This window comes from Spea bombifrons, chromosome 1 (genome assembly GCF_027358695.1).
Source record: "Spea bombifrons isolate aSpeBom1 chromosome 1, aSpeBom1.2.pri, whole genome shotgun sequence".
Lineage (NCBI taxonomy): Eukaryota > Metazoa > Chordata > Amphibia > Anura > Pelobatidae > Spea > Spea bombifrons.
This window is the reverse complement of record NC_071087.1, coordinates 109,758,498-109,775,876: the sequence shown is the minus strand read 5'-3', so window position 1 is coordinate 109,775,876 and position 17,379 is coordinate 109,758,498. Positions and strand designations below refer to the sequence as shown.

Sequence of the window (17,379 nt, the reverse complement as noted above, 5' to 3'; positions counted from 1 at the left end):
ATAATATGTCAAGAAGGCTTTTGTGTTGTAAAGTTGAGGGCACTCCCATAGTAGACCTCGTTCTGATTTGTTTTCATTCTTGCCTTTCTACAGATATATGCTTTATTCATAATATGTATTTTAGTCTTCTTCCCATGTTACATCTACTTTATAAGGACTGATTTCAAATTGACCAGACAAAATAAATTTCTATTAAAAAAGGAATTACAAAAAAAACTACTTCACCTACACAAATAAGTTTGTTTTTGTCAGTTTACGCTATTGCCGTATCCTGTATTTCACAATGCTGGGGATGTTGTGTAAGTGGGGAAAAAAGGAACTTGTAGCGTCTTCTGGGTGTCTGATAAACGAACCAGACCACAGCAAAAACGTTAGCACTGAGCTGGTGGAGCACTGGATTTAAAAGAACTAAACTTTGCAGGTATGTGGTCTGTATCTGTACGATAAAAGTAACAAAATATTTATCCAGCTTTTAAATTGTTTGTCACGTTTAACTTATATTCACTGCGTAATGACAATCATTTAAAGAACATTTGTAACCCTAAGACAGAAACACATGGTCTACATCTTATTTATTTCATTTTGAGATTTTGTCATTTAACAGTAGTGAGCTGGAGTAACTTTGTTACTAGGGAAAAAATAATTTGCTTAAGGCTGAAAACTCACCTTCAACTCAACTTTTATGGAATGAACCGTGTAGTTTAGCAAGTCACGGTATTCCAGTCATATGTTTATTGGATACAATGGTCATCGATGGTTTTCTTGGGAGAGAAAGTTCTCATATTGTATTAAGGTGTTGTTCTCTGTAACAGGATAAACCTCACTATCTTCCTGGTGATGATGTCTGCAATCCCCAGTCATCTGATGGGTAAGTCATTCTACAATGATTTCATGTTTTCTACAGTGAAGGGGAAATGTATTAACTTTGTGTGCAATGAGGGAGTTACCTAAGCTGAGTTAAAACTTTAACATACCATATAAACTAAGAATCTGATGGCAGATAAGAAGCATTCAGCCATCTAGTCTCCCCATTGTTATTGCTGGGAAAACCTGAAACTTTATTTGGTCCTTGGTCTTTTTTTATATTTAGGTTATGCCATACATGTTTAAATTAATTAACTTTATTAACCTCTATCAGATCTGCTAGAAAAGCTGTTTGTTACAGAACAAGGTATCTGGTTGATTGTCAGACACATCCATGAAATGATAACACATCCACAAACAAATTAGGTAGTATTGCCTTAAGGAAGTAAAGAAGTCCTTTGTAGCAACTGTGAATTAGGTTTTACCAAAGGCAAGTAAAGTCCACAATGTTCCCCAGCTTTTTGTATAACAATGTGACTGGTAAATGTAAGGAGGATAGCTCCTTACCCCCTTCAACGAAGTGAAACTCCTTTACATTTTATTGAAACCTCTAGTTCTAGATTACTACCACTGGCATGTCTCCTCCTGTTCAAATATACTTCTCTTGTCGGTTAATTATCGGTAAATGTTTTCTGTATTATTATTTTCTTGTTTCGGTGTCAGAATTGCCCATTACCCCTGTCTGTCTGTGCTTAAGAGCCCAGGAATGCCCATACTGGGTTATGTGGCATTTTCTCACGGATTGTTTTTATTTGGAAAAATGTATATCATGCCTATGTCTGTTATATTTTACTTAATAGCTTTCTGCTCCACTAAGCCCCTTTTGCTTATATCTGCCCTCCTACAGCCCCTGTCCACTCAACAACTGAAATAATTGCCCTCCTTCCCTGAACCCCTCCCACGTGCTCCTCTGTTGTCTTGTTGTCTTAATATAAAGACAGTTAATCACCTGACCTATTTACACACGCCAGAATAAGGCACAATCTCTTTGCATCCCTTCATTCCCCACTAGGCTCTAATAGACTATTCAAAAAACGTTTCCCTCTGTATCTCTCCACCTCCATGGCTACCGCAGTACCTCAGCAATAAACATTTATATGTGAACACTCCTAGGCCTGATGCCAGGAAGGGTGATGGTGTAGGCATTCATCTCTCCCCTCATTGCACCTTCCAGCATATACCAAGCCCTCCCGCTCATTCTGTTCCTATATATAATGTAATATATCACCCTCCAGGTCCTACCTCATAGTTTTTTTTACCACTTTTCTGCCTGGCTCCTCTTCTTCTCTTCTAATATCCCCTGTCTTATTATGGGTGATTTTAACACGCCTTTTGACAAATCTAACAAGTCTGTTAGCTCCAAACTCCTCTCCTTGACATCCTTTTCTGGTCTTTCTCAGTGGACTAATTCCCCTACACACACTTGAGGGACACTTGATCTGGTTTTCTCCAGGTCATGCTCCCTTTCAGATTTCTCCATCTCTCCCTTTGCTCTGTCTGACCATCACCTTCTAACCTTTTCTCCAGTGCTAACCCCTAACAAAACATTGCAGCACTTACCTTATATTTGTAGGCTACTACCAGGTAATACCCCTACCCAACTGTCAGCCTCACTGGAATCTCTTACCTTCCACATTAACCATTTCCTGCCCAGACACAGCAGCCTCTTTTTATAACAGTACACTTGCCTCAGCTCTTGACAGCATAGCCCCTGTTACTGTATGCTACCCCCGACAACTGAACCACCAACTGAACCGCCAACCACAGCATATACCAAAATCACATGCTTTCTTCAGAAATGCTGCCACACTGCTGAATGCTACTTCAGAAAATCCAAATCCAGCGAAGACTTTAAGCACTATTGATTCATGCTTCGCACATACAAATCTGCTCCCTCTCCTGCTAAACAATTCTACATCTCTACTGTCATATCCTCCCTTTCTTCCGACAACCTGCACCTGCCACCATCACTCCCCCTGCTCATCCCATGCTAACTGCCCTTTCCTCTACAACTGAAGAAGAGCTCACCACTCTACATTCCTCCTCTTACCCACCAATCTAGCCCATTGGCCCCATCACATCTCACAAAGTCTCTATCCCCATCCCTTGGTCCATCACTTACCTACATATATAATCTGTCTCTATCATCTGAAATTGTACCAACAACCTTCAAGCATGCACTCATCCTAAAAAATCCTTCCTTAGATCCCATTTGTCTGACTAACTACCGCCCTATCTCTCTGCTTCATTTTAACTCTAAGTTGCTTTAACTGATTGTGTACAATCCCTTTACTAACATCATCTCATCTAATTCCCTCCTCGACCCTCTACAGTCTGGTTTCAAATCCCTTCACTCTACTGAAACTATAGACTTCAGATATTTGAGAGCTGCAAAACATCCTCATTTTGTTACAAAAATTATATATAAATATTAAGAAATACATGTATGTAATATTATTTATTCATGTGTAGTTTATAAAATTAATAAACTACATTTTTGAATAAATATTATAAACTGGTAATATTGAATAGTTTCAATAATCAGTACACATATACATACCAAATATTTTCAAAGGCTATTTACTGATAGTAGAGGCCTTATGAGTAACCAACACTTGTTGTTTAATTCATAGAAGAAAATTCCCTTTGTTTAATTCAAAAAAAAATTCATGTGACATTTTTAGTTGACGTTTCACTTATAGTCACTCTTACTCACACTCTCGGTCATTCTTACTAACTCTTTCACACAATAAATTAAAAAGCTCTACAAAGATCTACAGAATGGAAAACAATTTTCATGAGGGACTTGGCTCACTTCCACTAATTTCAGCGGCTGAACATACATAATTCTTAATCAATTGTGGTACAAAGTGGTGAATGTGGAAGTATCAGCAGCAACGTTTATTTGATTCCAGGGTGATTACACCACATTTACTATATTTCCAAACCCTTACAAATATTGCTCAATGTGAGAAGCTGAGAATCCGTTTTCATGAAGATAATTTTAAGCATTTTTAAATGTTGTAATGTTTCATCTTCTTTTTCAGGGTTTTTCTCTATCATCATGTGTGTGAAAGCCCAAGGTAATAAATATAAGATATATCAGCACTACCTTTGCTTAGCTATATTTCTGTTTATACTGCAAACATAATGTCAAAGGTAAACCAGTTATGTGTAACCAATTGTTGTATTATTGTATTAATTAATTTTATTTATTGCTTGGGTATTCTCTATAACAGGGACTTTTGCCTTATTGTTGGATTATTTTACTTATATATGTTCTAAAATTAATCTTTGGCTGAGGAAAATTGATTGCCATAGCCAAATGGTACACCCATTGACTAATGTGTTTCTGCATGCATTGGATCCTGTAACCTATCTTCCAAATAGTGTTATGTTCGGTATCCTCTTGCTCATAAAATGCATATTAATAGCCACACATGTCAAGTAAAAAGTATGGCTGTCTGTTTAAATAAGCTCATCTAAGGGTTAAGCAATGGCAATTCTAAGTTGTATAGGTCGCTATATGTGATTTATTTCATGTGCCCCAGTTATCATCTGTATCCAGGCCACCTCACAGACACCTTACCAAACTGGACAGGGTCCAGAACTGTGCCCCTCAGAACTGAAGCTCTGTTCATCATGACAGATCTCAGTCAACTATAGAAAAGCTAGAGATAAAACAGACATAAATGCATAAACCTACATAAAACTCTCTTATAATTAAGTTTAAAATGCATATATATTTTTTAAAAAGTAAACTCTATTTCTTTCAGTTTATTGCTTCAAAACCAGAAGCTAGTTTGAATTTGTTTTTAGGACTCATGATTATTTCATATATTTTTCCCTAGAAGCATGTGTTTTTAGGACTCAGAATTTAATCGCAAAATTTCTATAAAGCTCCACAAGATATTATTAATTTTACTTTATTTTCCTAACAAATTGGTTAATAGATATTCCTCTTATGAAACTCTGTTGGGTGATAATTACAGGAACCAGGCCTTAGTTCTAAGGACATTTCAAAACCATCACATTGGCCTTATAAAACAACATTATTCCCTTTTTTTTTGTAATATTTGTCAACATATTCACATGTTTTTATACATGTGTATTATTTAATTACTTATAAATTATTAGGTTTAATCAAATTTATTTTTAAAAGGGGTATTGTCACATTAATAGTATTGTTCTTCGTGTTGCCTTGGCATTATGTCTCACAATGTAAGTTTATGGTTTATTTTATTTTAATTTTGTTCCTGGAAGTGCTAAAGGACAGTATTATGAAGGAGAAATCAAAGAGGAGGGAGCAAAAATGGAAGGCTTATATTTCATAAATGTTCTAATAGTTTAAGTACTTTCCTTCTGTTTTAGCTATCAATGAGAAAAAAGTATGTTTTTAGAGAGAAGGGTAAATAATAGAGAGCATTGTCTGTTCCATTTTATTTTGTAAAAATGAATAACACCAGCAAAAGGCTTTCTGAAGGCTTTTTTGGTAAAGTGGAGGGATTTTTCTATAGTAATTTAGACTGTCACCAACAATAACCAAAATATGGAAGCTAGATAAATAAACTGCATTTGGTGGAATGAAAATTGTATCTTTAAATGTCATCAGAAACTTGTTTTTTTTTCTGAATAATATAACATGGTAATTGTTCTGAGATTCAATATCACTGAAGAAATCAGTCAAGGGATATCTTGAAATCCAAACAGTTTCTGGTTAATATGAAGAGGACACCAGTAAAATAATGCAATGCATTTATTTTTCCTCCTTTCTAAAGAAAGTCAGCGCATGCTGTGCAAAAAAAACATAAATTGCTTGTATATGCTATGATATAGTTACATTTTAATACGAATGCATTATTAAACTTAACAGAACATTTGTTTTGCTTATCTACAATTAATGTGGTAAAATATAGAATGCACTACTATTAATTAATGTGTTTCATCTTAATTCAGAAAGTTATATTACAATTTATGGAAAAACTGCAGGTATCATGAAATTATTTGTTTAAAGATTCAAATCTGTACATTGTACAAACTAACCCTGCCTCTGATCTTCTTCTTGTAGTGGCCTCTAAGGCACCAGTCCTTCGCATCGAGCCTGAACAGCCAGCATATTTTGTGGAAGAATCTGTCATCTTGAGATGTGTGACTGTTAATCCCTTACAAGTGGAAAGCTATAGTTTTTACAAGGATGGAGAAGAGATTTTTAAGAGCATTCCCTCAAATGTTTTACAGAAATCTTCTCTTACCAAGACTGATTCTGGAACATATTTTTGCACTTACGTCGACAACACTAAGATCAAATCCGCTGAGAGTAATACAATACAACTTACTATTGTTGGTGAGCAAAAAACTGCATTACTCATCCGTTAGCTTATAGGAATAAAAAAACATATTCACATTCTAAGATTAAAGGGTTGGCCAAAGTTTATTAATCCACTTATTTATAAATGTGTTAATGGTTAGTCTTGCCATCGGTGTGCCGTTTTAAAATATTTTAAGAATGACAGGGAATTGACATATGGCAACTGGTAAGTACGTGAGTCCCAAAATCCATCTATTTATTAGTTTTGTTACCTACAAGAAACATTCACACTTTGGTGGCATCTGACGCCAAGGACCTTTTATGATTATTATACCTCTGCACATTTCTAATCCCTTAACATTAACATTTACTACATTATTGTTCATAATTACAGTTTTAGATTGTTCGGTAAATTAAGCAAACTTTAATGATGTATATAAGAAATATGGTTGAAAGTGAAGTAGAGTAATCATTTGAAGACCTGGTAGACCATGAAAATGTTTCCACAAACGTAGATGCCTTCAACAGAGCATTTGATACACTAAAGGGTAAGAGGAAAGAAACGTTTAGATGCTCTGAGCAGCACAAGACAATCCAGGTGTTGACATGTTGAATACGTCAGAGAACATTTGATGAAGAAGTTTTGATTTTTTTTGATAAAGGCCAGCACGGAGGAACAGCTACGTAGATCTGGTAGATTAGCCAGACAGCAGTGTTAAGAGTTCATTAGAGAAGAGGGGGAATGCTAATAGTGTACAGCAGTCAGAATATGGACAAGAATTTAGCTGTTTCTTAAGAAAGATTATTTAGAAAATTCTAGAAACAGTGGAATGGTTTAGTTGACCTCTAAAAGTGCAGAATAAGTACAATATCAGGAATAAGTCCTAGGCATCTCATTGATTAGGGGAAATCAACTAACCATATACAGTGAAACAGTAGAGCTGGAGGACCCAAGTTAGAACTTCATGATAGCTCTGCAGACAAAGAAAATTCTGTTTGCTCCATAGAATTTGGGAATTAATACAAAAGTAACCATGTGACATAACAGAGCAGCTCCCTTGGCACAGATCCTGCTTTACTTGCTTTAAGCATAGACAACAATATTTTACGACTCAGAAATCAAATCTTTAGAACAAAATGATATATTTCCAAGAAAGGTTTGGGGTGATAACGTATATGACGTCATATTTAACACTGCATAATATTTGCGCCAGTTTAGTCTTGTAAATATGGCTCTTAAACTGTTTGCAACCGTAGTCATTATGGCTGTTTTTATTTACTTGCAGATCGTCCTGAGTCACCCTCAATCTCTGTGGAGCCACAGTCCCCCTTCTTCTTTGTAGGCCAGATGGTAATCCTACGTTGCCTGTTGCAAACCAGATCAGGGGTTACAGCAATCACACTGTATCATAATGGGAATGAAGTGACCGAATCTGATAATTTTGGAGTCCTAACATTTAATGAAGTCCAACAAAGAAATGCGGGAAATTACACCTGTGCCTTCAAAATTCCTCTCTCAGGACGTGAGGCTCAATCGTATTTCAGCGCTGCACAGCAATTGATAGTAGCAGGTACTTGTTGAATGTCTAGTCATGAAAAAACCTAGTTAGTGTCCAGAAAGCAGAGCTGAAGTGGCATTAAGATTTTATTAACTCCTTCAGTCCCAGGGTTTTTGGTACCTTAAGTCCCGGAGCAATTTTGCCATTTTTCGGTATGTTGGTTCAGCGATTGTTCCCCTTGCCCTCAAATAGTGTACCCATGTAAACTACATGTTTTTTCAAGGAGAGAGAGCTTTCTTTTGATACCATAGTTAGATAATTAGCTGAAAATTTAGGATGAGAAATGTAGTAAAAACTAGTGAAAATTAGAAAATAAAAATAATTTTTTTTATATATTTTCCCCTCTGAATCCTCACAAAAATAAGTGACAGAAAATCCACTCCAAGTTTATCAATTCATGTGTCCCGATTTCAGAAATACCTAATGTATATAGAATTTCCATACTTTCCCAGCACTTATAGGGAACATACTATAAGGTGTACATTATTCTTTACAAAGCCATAGAATTTTTACATTAGATATGATGGGATTGCAACTCAAATTTTAAACCAATAAACCAACAATGCACACAAAGGTATATATGTCTGTAAAGCAGACAACCCAGACTATCGTATTAGGGGTATTTGGGCACTCTTCATGCAGCTATTTGGCCACCAATCACTGTCAAAGGTGGCCGCAGAAATTATTTCCTGTGCTTTTTTTCTTTTTCTTTTTAGAGGGATATCCATCCATTACATATAGGGTAGTATTTTTATACTTATGGCTTAATGGGTTTGGGGGTTGTGAACGGGGGGTTATACCTTTAAGATGTTGTGTTAGGGCAATGGGATGTAAGGGTTTTTTCTTATTATTATCATTATCTTTTTTTTTTTTAAATACAATGTTATCAGGCAGTATGGTTCAAGGTCCTCTTAGGGACCTCTTGAACATGCTATTAATGCCAGTGATGTCACAATGACATCACTAAGCTCACTTGGGTTTTTTTTTATTATTCTTTATTGTTTTGGTGATCTTTATTATTTTAGGGATTTTTTTTATTGTTTAAAAAAAAATCACTAACACTGTTTTTTTCTTTTTGCTGATTTGTGTTTCAGCATGTGAGAAGTGTGAGAAACATGTTTTTTTATTATTATTTATTGTATTATTTTAGTGATTTTTTTATTGTTAAAAAAAATCACTAACACTGTTTTTTTTCTTTTTCCTTTTGCTGATTTGTGTTTCAGCATGTGAGAAACATGGTCTCACTCTCCTACCTGCGATCCCCCCTGCACCTCATAGAGATCACAGTGTCTGTGATCAGTGCCTCATCGGAGTGATCGGATATCCCAGCAGGATCTAGACAGACCCTGCAGGGGATATCCTGCCCTACAATGAATTTCCGGGTCACATCAGCATTTAAAACTCTAACAGTTTTCCGGCGTTCACACCGGCAGCTGTTACAGGAGATCTGGCAGCAGAAAGCCAGTGATGCTGGCTTCTGCTGACAGGAGGGAGTCCAGGCTGTCAAATGGCAGCCTGATCTCCCGTGTAGATGCAGGAAGGCCAGGACATACAGACATGTCCATAGGGGTTTCTTGAGATGTGTTTTATGGATGTACTGGTACGTCTATAGGGGACTGAAGGGGTTAAATGCCACCTATTTTTTTTTTTTATTAAATAAAATGCACTCCTTAGGTCATAGGTATAAAACAGTTTGCTTACTTAATTTAGATTTTGGCAACCTTGTCTAGATAAAATTAGTCCTTCCATTCTTACTTCCGATTGGTTATAGATTCTTGACATACACAACACTGAAGGGCTTCAAAAGATGTCAAGAGGTTTATATGTTTAAATAACTCTAATAGCAATCAATTCTTGAATAACGTTCTGAATTCATTTTCAAACCATCTTTAGATGCATATACAGTATGGCATTGTTGCAAATCTAGAAGTCCATTTTCTGATGTTATCCATTTTGTATGATTTAATGATTCAATCCAATGACAACACAGTCTGCATATATATATATATATACAATATTTTTGGAATCAAAAGATACTGTGAACATTTTGCAGCCTATTTACAGAAATGGTAAACTATACACCATTCTTTCATCGTTTTTGTGTACCTGAAAACTATGCTACAATGGCCTATGCTACAATATCTGTACTGCTGAAAAAAATGTATGTAAGTGTTACAATAAGAAAGACAAGTCTCAACTGTGATAAATTTTTTTTTTAGATTTTTTTTCAAACTCACAGTAATGGCACAGATGCTGTCTCTGTACCACTGATGGTTCGTTCTTAATTTATACTGCCGAAAAAGTATACTGCATCTCTATTGTCTGGAAAGAAGCTCTAAATCTGCTAATGTCTCACTACTAGAACCCACCAATAAAGGACCAAAAAAGTGAAGTGGTGCCCTAACCCACACCCAAAACTGTGTGATTGCCTTATTAAATGGGAACAAAGAAAAACTAAAAAACAAACAAACACATAATAGTGTAATATATCCTATAATCAGGAAGATCGATAGCCTAGATAGAAAAATAAAAGGCTCATGTCATATTCCTGAGCAGATCCTGCTCGGTATATTCAGCCCAAAGGGTAACTGTATATTTCAGAGACAATGGCTGGGGAATTTTCTTTTTCTAGTCCAAAAGCCATTTGAAGACTGAAGATATGGTGTTATATACATAAGTCACAGGACCAGCATTGAGATAGCCAGACCCTTCCCAAGTGTTATATACATATATATGTATTACAGATAATACCCTCTCCTTTCATCCTTCTGCTGGATGGTGAAGCATAGCCTCTGAAATATACAGTTACCCTTTGGGTCCCCTTTGTGCTGAATCTGCTCAGGAAATTGTGAGCACGCCTTTAATTTTTCTACCTAGGCTCTCTGGTTATCAAACATATTACACTAGTATGTGTTTTTTTTTTCTTGGTTGCCATATGTTATACCTGCTTGATTAATATCTAGGGCTGAAACAACTAATCGATAAAATCGATAATAATCGATAATGAAAATCGTTGTCAACGATTTTCATTATCGATTAGTCGAATCGATTTTTATCGATTTTATCCTTATATAATCCGACCTCAAACAGAGATCGGATTATAACACTAGAATCCAGATCCCCCGCAACGCTGCAGGGGACCTGGATTCCCCTCACTGTCGGCCGGTCTCTCACTTCCGTCTCTCTCCCACCTCCCATACACCCCTCTAGCTCCTCCCCCCTCCCATACACAGCTCTGCCTCTCTCCGGACTCCCTGGTGTTTTGTGAACCTCCGTTGCCGAAGGCACTTTCACTGCAGCTTCATAGAAGCCTCAGCGTAAGTGAAGGTGAGTAACGGAAGCTGTCTGTGCACATCGTGCAGACCCCCACCGGCTGACAGAGAATCGAGGTCTCCTGCAGAGGATCATCCTCTCTGTCAGCTGGTGGGGGTCTGCATCGCACAGACAGCCTCCGCCACTGCCCTTCACTTACGCTGAGGCTTCTATGAAGCTGCAGTGAAAGTGCCTGTCAGCAACAGAGGTTCACAAAGCACCAGGGAGTCGGGAGAGAGGCAGAGTGGTGTATGGGAGGGGGGAGGAGTCAGAGGGGTGTATGGGAGCCACCCTCCCATACACCACTCTGGCTCCTTCCCCTCCCATACACCACTCTGCCTCTCTACCCGGCTCCCTTGTGTCTTGTGAACCTCCGTTGCTGACAGGAGGCAGCGTGGAGTATGGGAGGGGGAGGAGGCAGAGTGGAGTATGGGAGGGGGGAGGAGCCAGAGTGGTGTATGGGGAGGGGGAGGAGTCAGAGTGGTGTATGGGAGGGGGGAGGAGGCAGAGTGGTGTATGGGAGGGGGGAGGAGGCAAAGTGGTGTATGGGAAGGGGGAGGAGGCAGAGTGGAGTATGGGAGGGGAGAGGAGGCAGAGTGGTGTATGGGGGGGAGGAGGCAGAGTGGTGTATGGGAGGGGGGAGGAGGCAGAGTGGTGTATGGGTGAGTTATAGTGGTGTATGGGGGATATAATGAATTTCAGGGAGGCAGAATGGCATATCTGGGGGAGTTAGAGTGGTGTATAGGGGAGGTAGAGTGGTGTATGGGGGGTATAATGAATTTCAGAGTGGCAAATCTGGGGGAGGCAGAGTGGTGAATCAGGGAGAATTTCAGGGTGGTGCAGGGCATTTATGGGGAGCGGAGTGGAATATCAGGGTGCACAGTGGCATATAGGGAGGTATAAGGCATAAATGGGGGCGAGTGGCATATTGGAAGTTATAAGGCATATCAGGGGGGCATAAGACATATCTGGGGGTAAAAGGTATATCAGGGGGTTCAGTTGATATCACTGGCATATAAGGAGTATAAGGCATATCGGGGGCACAGCGGCATATCGGGGGCACAGCGGCATATCAGGGGCACAGTGGAATCTCTGGCATATAAGAGGTATAAGGCATTTATGGGGCATACTGGCAAGCTGGGGGTCAGATGTGCATAACTGGGGGCAGTTTGGTAAATAAAAGAAAATATCAACAAGGCTTTTTTCTCAGTTTTTATTAAATATGAAAAATAGTTAACATATGAATTAATATTTACTAATAACTTTGTATTAAAACCTAGTTTGAGAAACACCGTGTTTGGGTTCTTGTAGCTTTTATTATTATGTCAGTAAAATAAGAAGGTGAATAGAGAGAGGCCATTGCAATAAAGAGATGAACGTGTAAATTGTACGTTTTTTATGACATTATTTTAAATAAAAAAAATTGCATTTTTTTATCCGATTAATTGATTAATCGAAAAAATAATCGGCCAACTAATCGATTATTAAAATAATCGTTAGTTGCAGCCCTATTAATATCACTTTCCCTTTTAATAAGATAATCACACAGCGCACCACTTCTTTTTGTTGGTCCTTCCTTCTTAATTGAGGCTATTGGGTTATGACGCCATATTGCATTTTAACTATTATTTCTACTTTTCAGAACCCCTTCCAACTCCAACTTTATATTTTGATCTAAACAATCCACAGACTGTAGGTACAGAAGTACAATTGATCTGTCAGACCCCACTTCCTTCTACTGTGAATGGATACCGGTTTTATCAAAATGGAAAGGAAGTAACAGAAAAATTGGGAAGCCAAGTAAATGTTTTCACAATCCAGAATTACTCCCAGGCTTTTGAGGGGTGCTATTTTTGCAAGACCTTCAGGATACAATTTGGGCAGGAGATTCCATCCACTGAGAGCTTTGAGCTGTTTCTGACAGCAAAAGGTGAGATTATGTACAGTTTGAAGTTATAAAAGTAATCTGTATTTTTAGGTTAAAGCATAAAGTGTGACAATTTAAAATAGTGCTAATTAGTTATGGTGTCGGCTTCTTTTATTAGAGAAGTGAAGCATGTCCCTAATATGTTGTAAGACTACATACATTTAAAACAGATCGTCTTTATTTATCAGACACGATAAAAGCATTGTTTGATAGAGGATCAATGAAGCTAGCCCTTGCTCCTATATAAAAAGACAAAAAGGAAAATGAATAGGGGTGAGAGGGAAACAGAACGATTACATTGGGGTAAAATGTGGAAAATCCCATCCTTGGAGTTTTTTTGTAGTGTTCGTGTGATGGTACACCTCACACCACTTTTGATGTATATATTGGTGGAAGATTAGTCATAGGGAACAATGTGTTTTTCTTTAGAATTTACAATAAATTTACATTGAACAGAAAGTGCTACTTTGTACCCATTTTTTAAATTAGGTAATAGGTTCTAATAATGAGAGGGAGGTACAGAGCTGATGATGGGGATACAAGCAGAGACTTGGCAAAGGCCCTTTCTCTCTGTGTTCTGCCCATAATTTGCAAAGGTATCTATCAAATGAAGATTTAAAACTTGTTGTGCTTTATGAACACAAGTGCAAACAACTTGTTTATCATTTAGTGAGTGTACCTACTTATTTATTAGCATTTTTTGTTCTAATCTTCAGAAACCGGTGGAAGACAATGTAAAAATATGGATCCACAAAAACACAGTGCCTTTCCTTTTCAAGGTATGTGAAGACAGAATCTACAATGCTAGCATCATTGGTTTCCCACTAAGTGCTCGGTGTTGCGACACACAGTATACAATGATATAATTTATACTATTCCTCTGTTATGTTGTTGTGACATGCAAAGACTCCTTTAACTGAAGTGGAAATAGAGTAACCATTTTCCTTTCTTTGTGCAGTAATTAAGCTGTATGGCAGTGTCCTTTTAGGAAAGCTACTCGTCTTGATCTTTGTGATGATTGTTTTTGGGGTCCAGATCCTACAGTTGAAAAAAAGGTACACAAAATTAATATCTATATATATATATATGTTCATCAGAACAACATGATTTGTCTAATGCCAGCATACTACACAGAATAAACTCTAAAATAGTGTGAAAGCCAGTGTGAAAAAGGTGTGTACAAGAATAAAAGGTATACTTTCCTTTCTCCTTTTTTTTTACCGGATACACAGCTGCAAACCCGTAATAACACTCTCCTGGTGTTAGAAAGATAATTTTGATCCACTAGGTGGCGCTTGTGTGAGTCGGTTTTCAATTTGAAATATAAACAGAAGAAAACTATAATAGTGTGGTACTTCAAACTCAGTTGTTGGTGTGGTAACCTTATATGTTCTGGCACGCCAGAACAGATGCACACTTACAGTTGTAACCGGTGTATCAGGCGCATAGGAGCTTTGTTTCCTCGGTCCTTCCCAGCCGCGTGGTTGTATATAACTGTTGTGTGTATGAACTAACCAAACAATATATACTGGTGAATAGATAATTTATTCTGGGTGCTAGTAGTTCCTGTAAGGGAGTGCTACAATGCTAAAAGGTAAATTGGATACATTTTAAAGTATAAAAGTCCAAAAAAAAAAGAGCTCTATCTGAATACAATTGAATAAAATTTAAAGTATAAAAGTCCAAAAAAAAAGAGCTCTATCTGAATACACCCAGAATAAATTATTATCTATTCACCAGTATATATTGTTTGGTGGATTAGTTCATACACACAACAGTTATATACAACCACGCGGCTGTGAAGGACCGAGGAAACAAAGCTCCTATGCACCTGATACACCAGTTACAACTGTAAGTGTACATCTGTTCTAGCGTGCCAGAACATATAAGGTTACCACACCATTGTGTTTTTCATGTTGTTGCTTTTTTTTTCATATATACTTCACATGCGGATCGTGGTGGGTTTATATACGGAGCTTGATCAGCACATTCAGATTGTGAGTGCATATATATAATATCCATGCAACAACTGAGTTTGAAGTACCACACTATTATAGTTTTCTTCTGTTTATATTTCAAATTGAAAACCGGCTCACACAAGCGCCCCCTAGTGGATCAACTCTGACAGCAAAGTTAATGTTAGGATCCACATTTACTGCCAGTTATTTATACAAAGTAATAATGAGTTTAATGAATTAATGATCTGTTACTGTATGAATTACATTGAGACAGAAGCTTTAATTGTTGACTCATGTTAACCTTTGTGCATCAGATATTTTCTTGACTTGATTAGGCAAATTTAAAATCATGATGCAAGTCAGATTAGGGAATTGATCCAGTCCATACTACTATTACCACTCACTGTTTTAAGCATGTTTTAAATTCCCATTATATACAATGGGAATTTAAGTGCCTGATTGAAGATTCAGGCATTTCCTCCCAGTGACTTCATCTCTAATGTAGCTAGAGAATTCCCTCCATGTAGCATGGACTCACTGGGTCTGTGGAGACCCCAATCTGTCATAATACAGATAATGTCAACTGCTGATGGATAATGTATACAAGGTGCTGGCATGAGGGAGTCAATACAATAGACAGTGAAAGAAAGTGAGAGAAAAAAAGATTAAAAGGAGAGAATAAAATTAAGAGAGAAAAGGGGAGCGTGAGAGAAAGAGTAAGAGAGAGAGAGAGAAGAAAAAAAGAAATAGAGAGATGAAAGAAGGAAGAAAGAAGAACAGATGGTAATAAATAAGGGAAGCAACTGTGATAGAGAGAAAAGAGAATGTTAAGGGAGAGAGAGAAGAAAAATGAAAAAATGAACAGAGGAGTTAAAGTAAAGAAAAATAGAGAGAGAGATAAGAGAGTTAAAGAAAGAGAAGAAAGACATAAGTAAACAATAAAAAAAAATAAGATGTATTTCTTTAATAATATTACTTCAAATTGTAAAAGGCAAATCATAAATATGTTTGTATATGTGAGTAAGAGAATTGAGATTACAGAAAACCTGGGCAATCTGTTCCCTCTATGATAAAAATCCTTTAACATTCAGTTTTGTTTACCCAGAATATTTTGCACCTCTGTCTGAGGACCCCAGAATTTCTCAAACATTGATTGTTTTTGTTTTCTTTTTCTGCAGAACAAAGAAGAATAAGACACAGGCTGAATAATAAATACAAGGAAAATAACACTATAGTTTAGGTGTACTATGTGTAATTCTATTGCATGACTAGTTTTTTCAATACACTTGATAAACTTATATTCCACCATTAATGTCTCTCTTAAAAATAGTGCAAAGGGCTATCATCATGTTTTTCTTCCTCTACCTACACTCTGCTCTACAACCAGTATTTATCATCTTATCTTTTGTTTTCTTTCGAAAGAGCCCATCTTTTTTTTGCTCATGTCTTTAAGTGTAGTAGCATATATGTTATATGTGCCATATGTAGTTAGTACGTCAGTCTATTGTAGTATATTGGCTTGAGACTCCTTGTTCCTAGAGGTCTCTGTCATATTGAGCAACATTAGCATCTTCTAAACCCTCAGGAGACATTGCAGAATATTTGGGGATGTTATAAATAAATTTTAATTTACAAAATGCTTCTTATGCATTGGTATGTGTATCAGGTATAAAGCACTCATAAGATTTAGTATGGAAAAAAAATAGTTGTCACACAGACATTGAATGTGTATTTTGTTTTTTCTCCACATAGCAAGTATCAGTATCAATCCTACCTAAGCTTTACATTCTGAGAGCCTAGTAATCATTGGACAACACTCAAAGTATGAAGGTGTATATCATTTGTGGTTCTCAAGTGTAAGAGTATCACCAATCAAGTAAGGTGCATGTTCATCTGTGCTCCTTATTGCTAAATAAGAATTCTTTCTGCTTACTAGTGAGTATAATTAAACAATTATTCTAGACTTGACTGAATAATTGGAATTTTAAACAGAGAAAAGAAAAAATGTCGGTGCGCTAAGCTAGTCTTAGGCTCAAATAATACAAATGTATAATACGAGGCCTATCAAACAGTGTGAGCATGCTGCAAATACAGTGTGTTGGCTGTACAATGTATACAAAAAACTGTCTGCGCTTCTCACCCTAATAAAGTTGACAACAAATATATAACATAATATAAATGAGAGGTTTTGGTTATATGAATTGGCCAAAGCATAATTAAGCTCACCCGCCACGTCAAGGCACACTCTCAATAAGGTGAGAACCTACTCTCACCTCCTACATAGTGGGCACACAAAGCAGTTTGGTAGGCCTCGTATTATACTTTTGTATTATTTGAGCCTGTGACTAGCTTAGCGCACCAACATTTTTTCTTTTCCCTGTTTGCACATATTTGAGGTTGTTGGCTCCTCATCAGTCTGGTTGCAGCTTGTTGTCCAGGGGTTAATAGGGA

At 37.1% G+C, this 17,379-nt stretch overlaps 1 protein-coding gene across 1 annotated transcript; it reads left to right on the top strand.

The window, feature by feature from the left end:
• Nucleotides 1-351: 351 nt before the first annotated feature.
• Nucleotides 352-16,567, top strand: LOC128498499 (immunoglobulin superfamily member 1-like). Its single transcript, XM_053468488.1, has 9 exons — nt 352-421; nt 813-868; nt 3,912-3,947; nt 5,933-6,208; nt 7,459-7,743; nt 12,686-12,973; nt 13,687-13,749; nt 13,929-14,025; nt 16,107-16,567. Exons 2-9 carry the CDS (start codon nt 838-840, stop codon nt 16,135-16,137), a joined length of 1,107 nt encoding a protein of 368 aa, XP_053324463.1. The 5' UTR covers nt 352-421; nt 813-837; the 3' UTR covers nt 16,138-16,567.
• Nucleotides 16,568-17,379: the final 812 nt, after the last annotated feature.

Coding starts and splice junctions, on each gene's coding strand:
- LOC128498499 (XM_053468488.1), top strand. CDS start 838: ATGATGTCTGCAATCCCCAGTCATCTGATGG. Junction 7,744..12,685: donor ACAGCAATTGATAGTAGCAG/GTACTTGTTGAA, acceptor TCTACTTTTCAG/AACCCCTTCCAACTCCAACT. Junction 13,750..13,928: donor CAGTGCCTTTCCTTTTCAAG/GTATGTGAAGAC, acceptor TTCTTTGTGCAG/TAATTAAGCTGTATGGCAGT.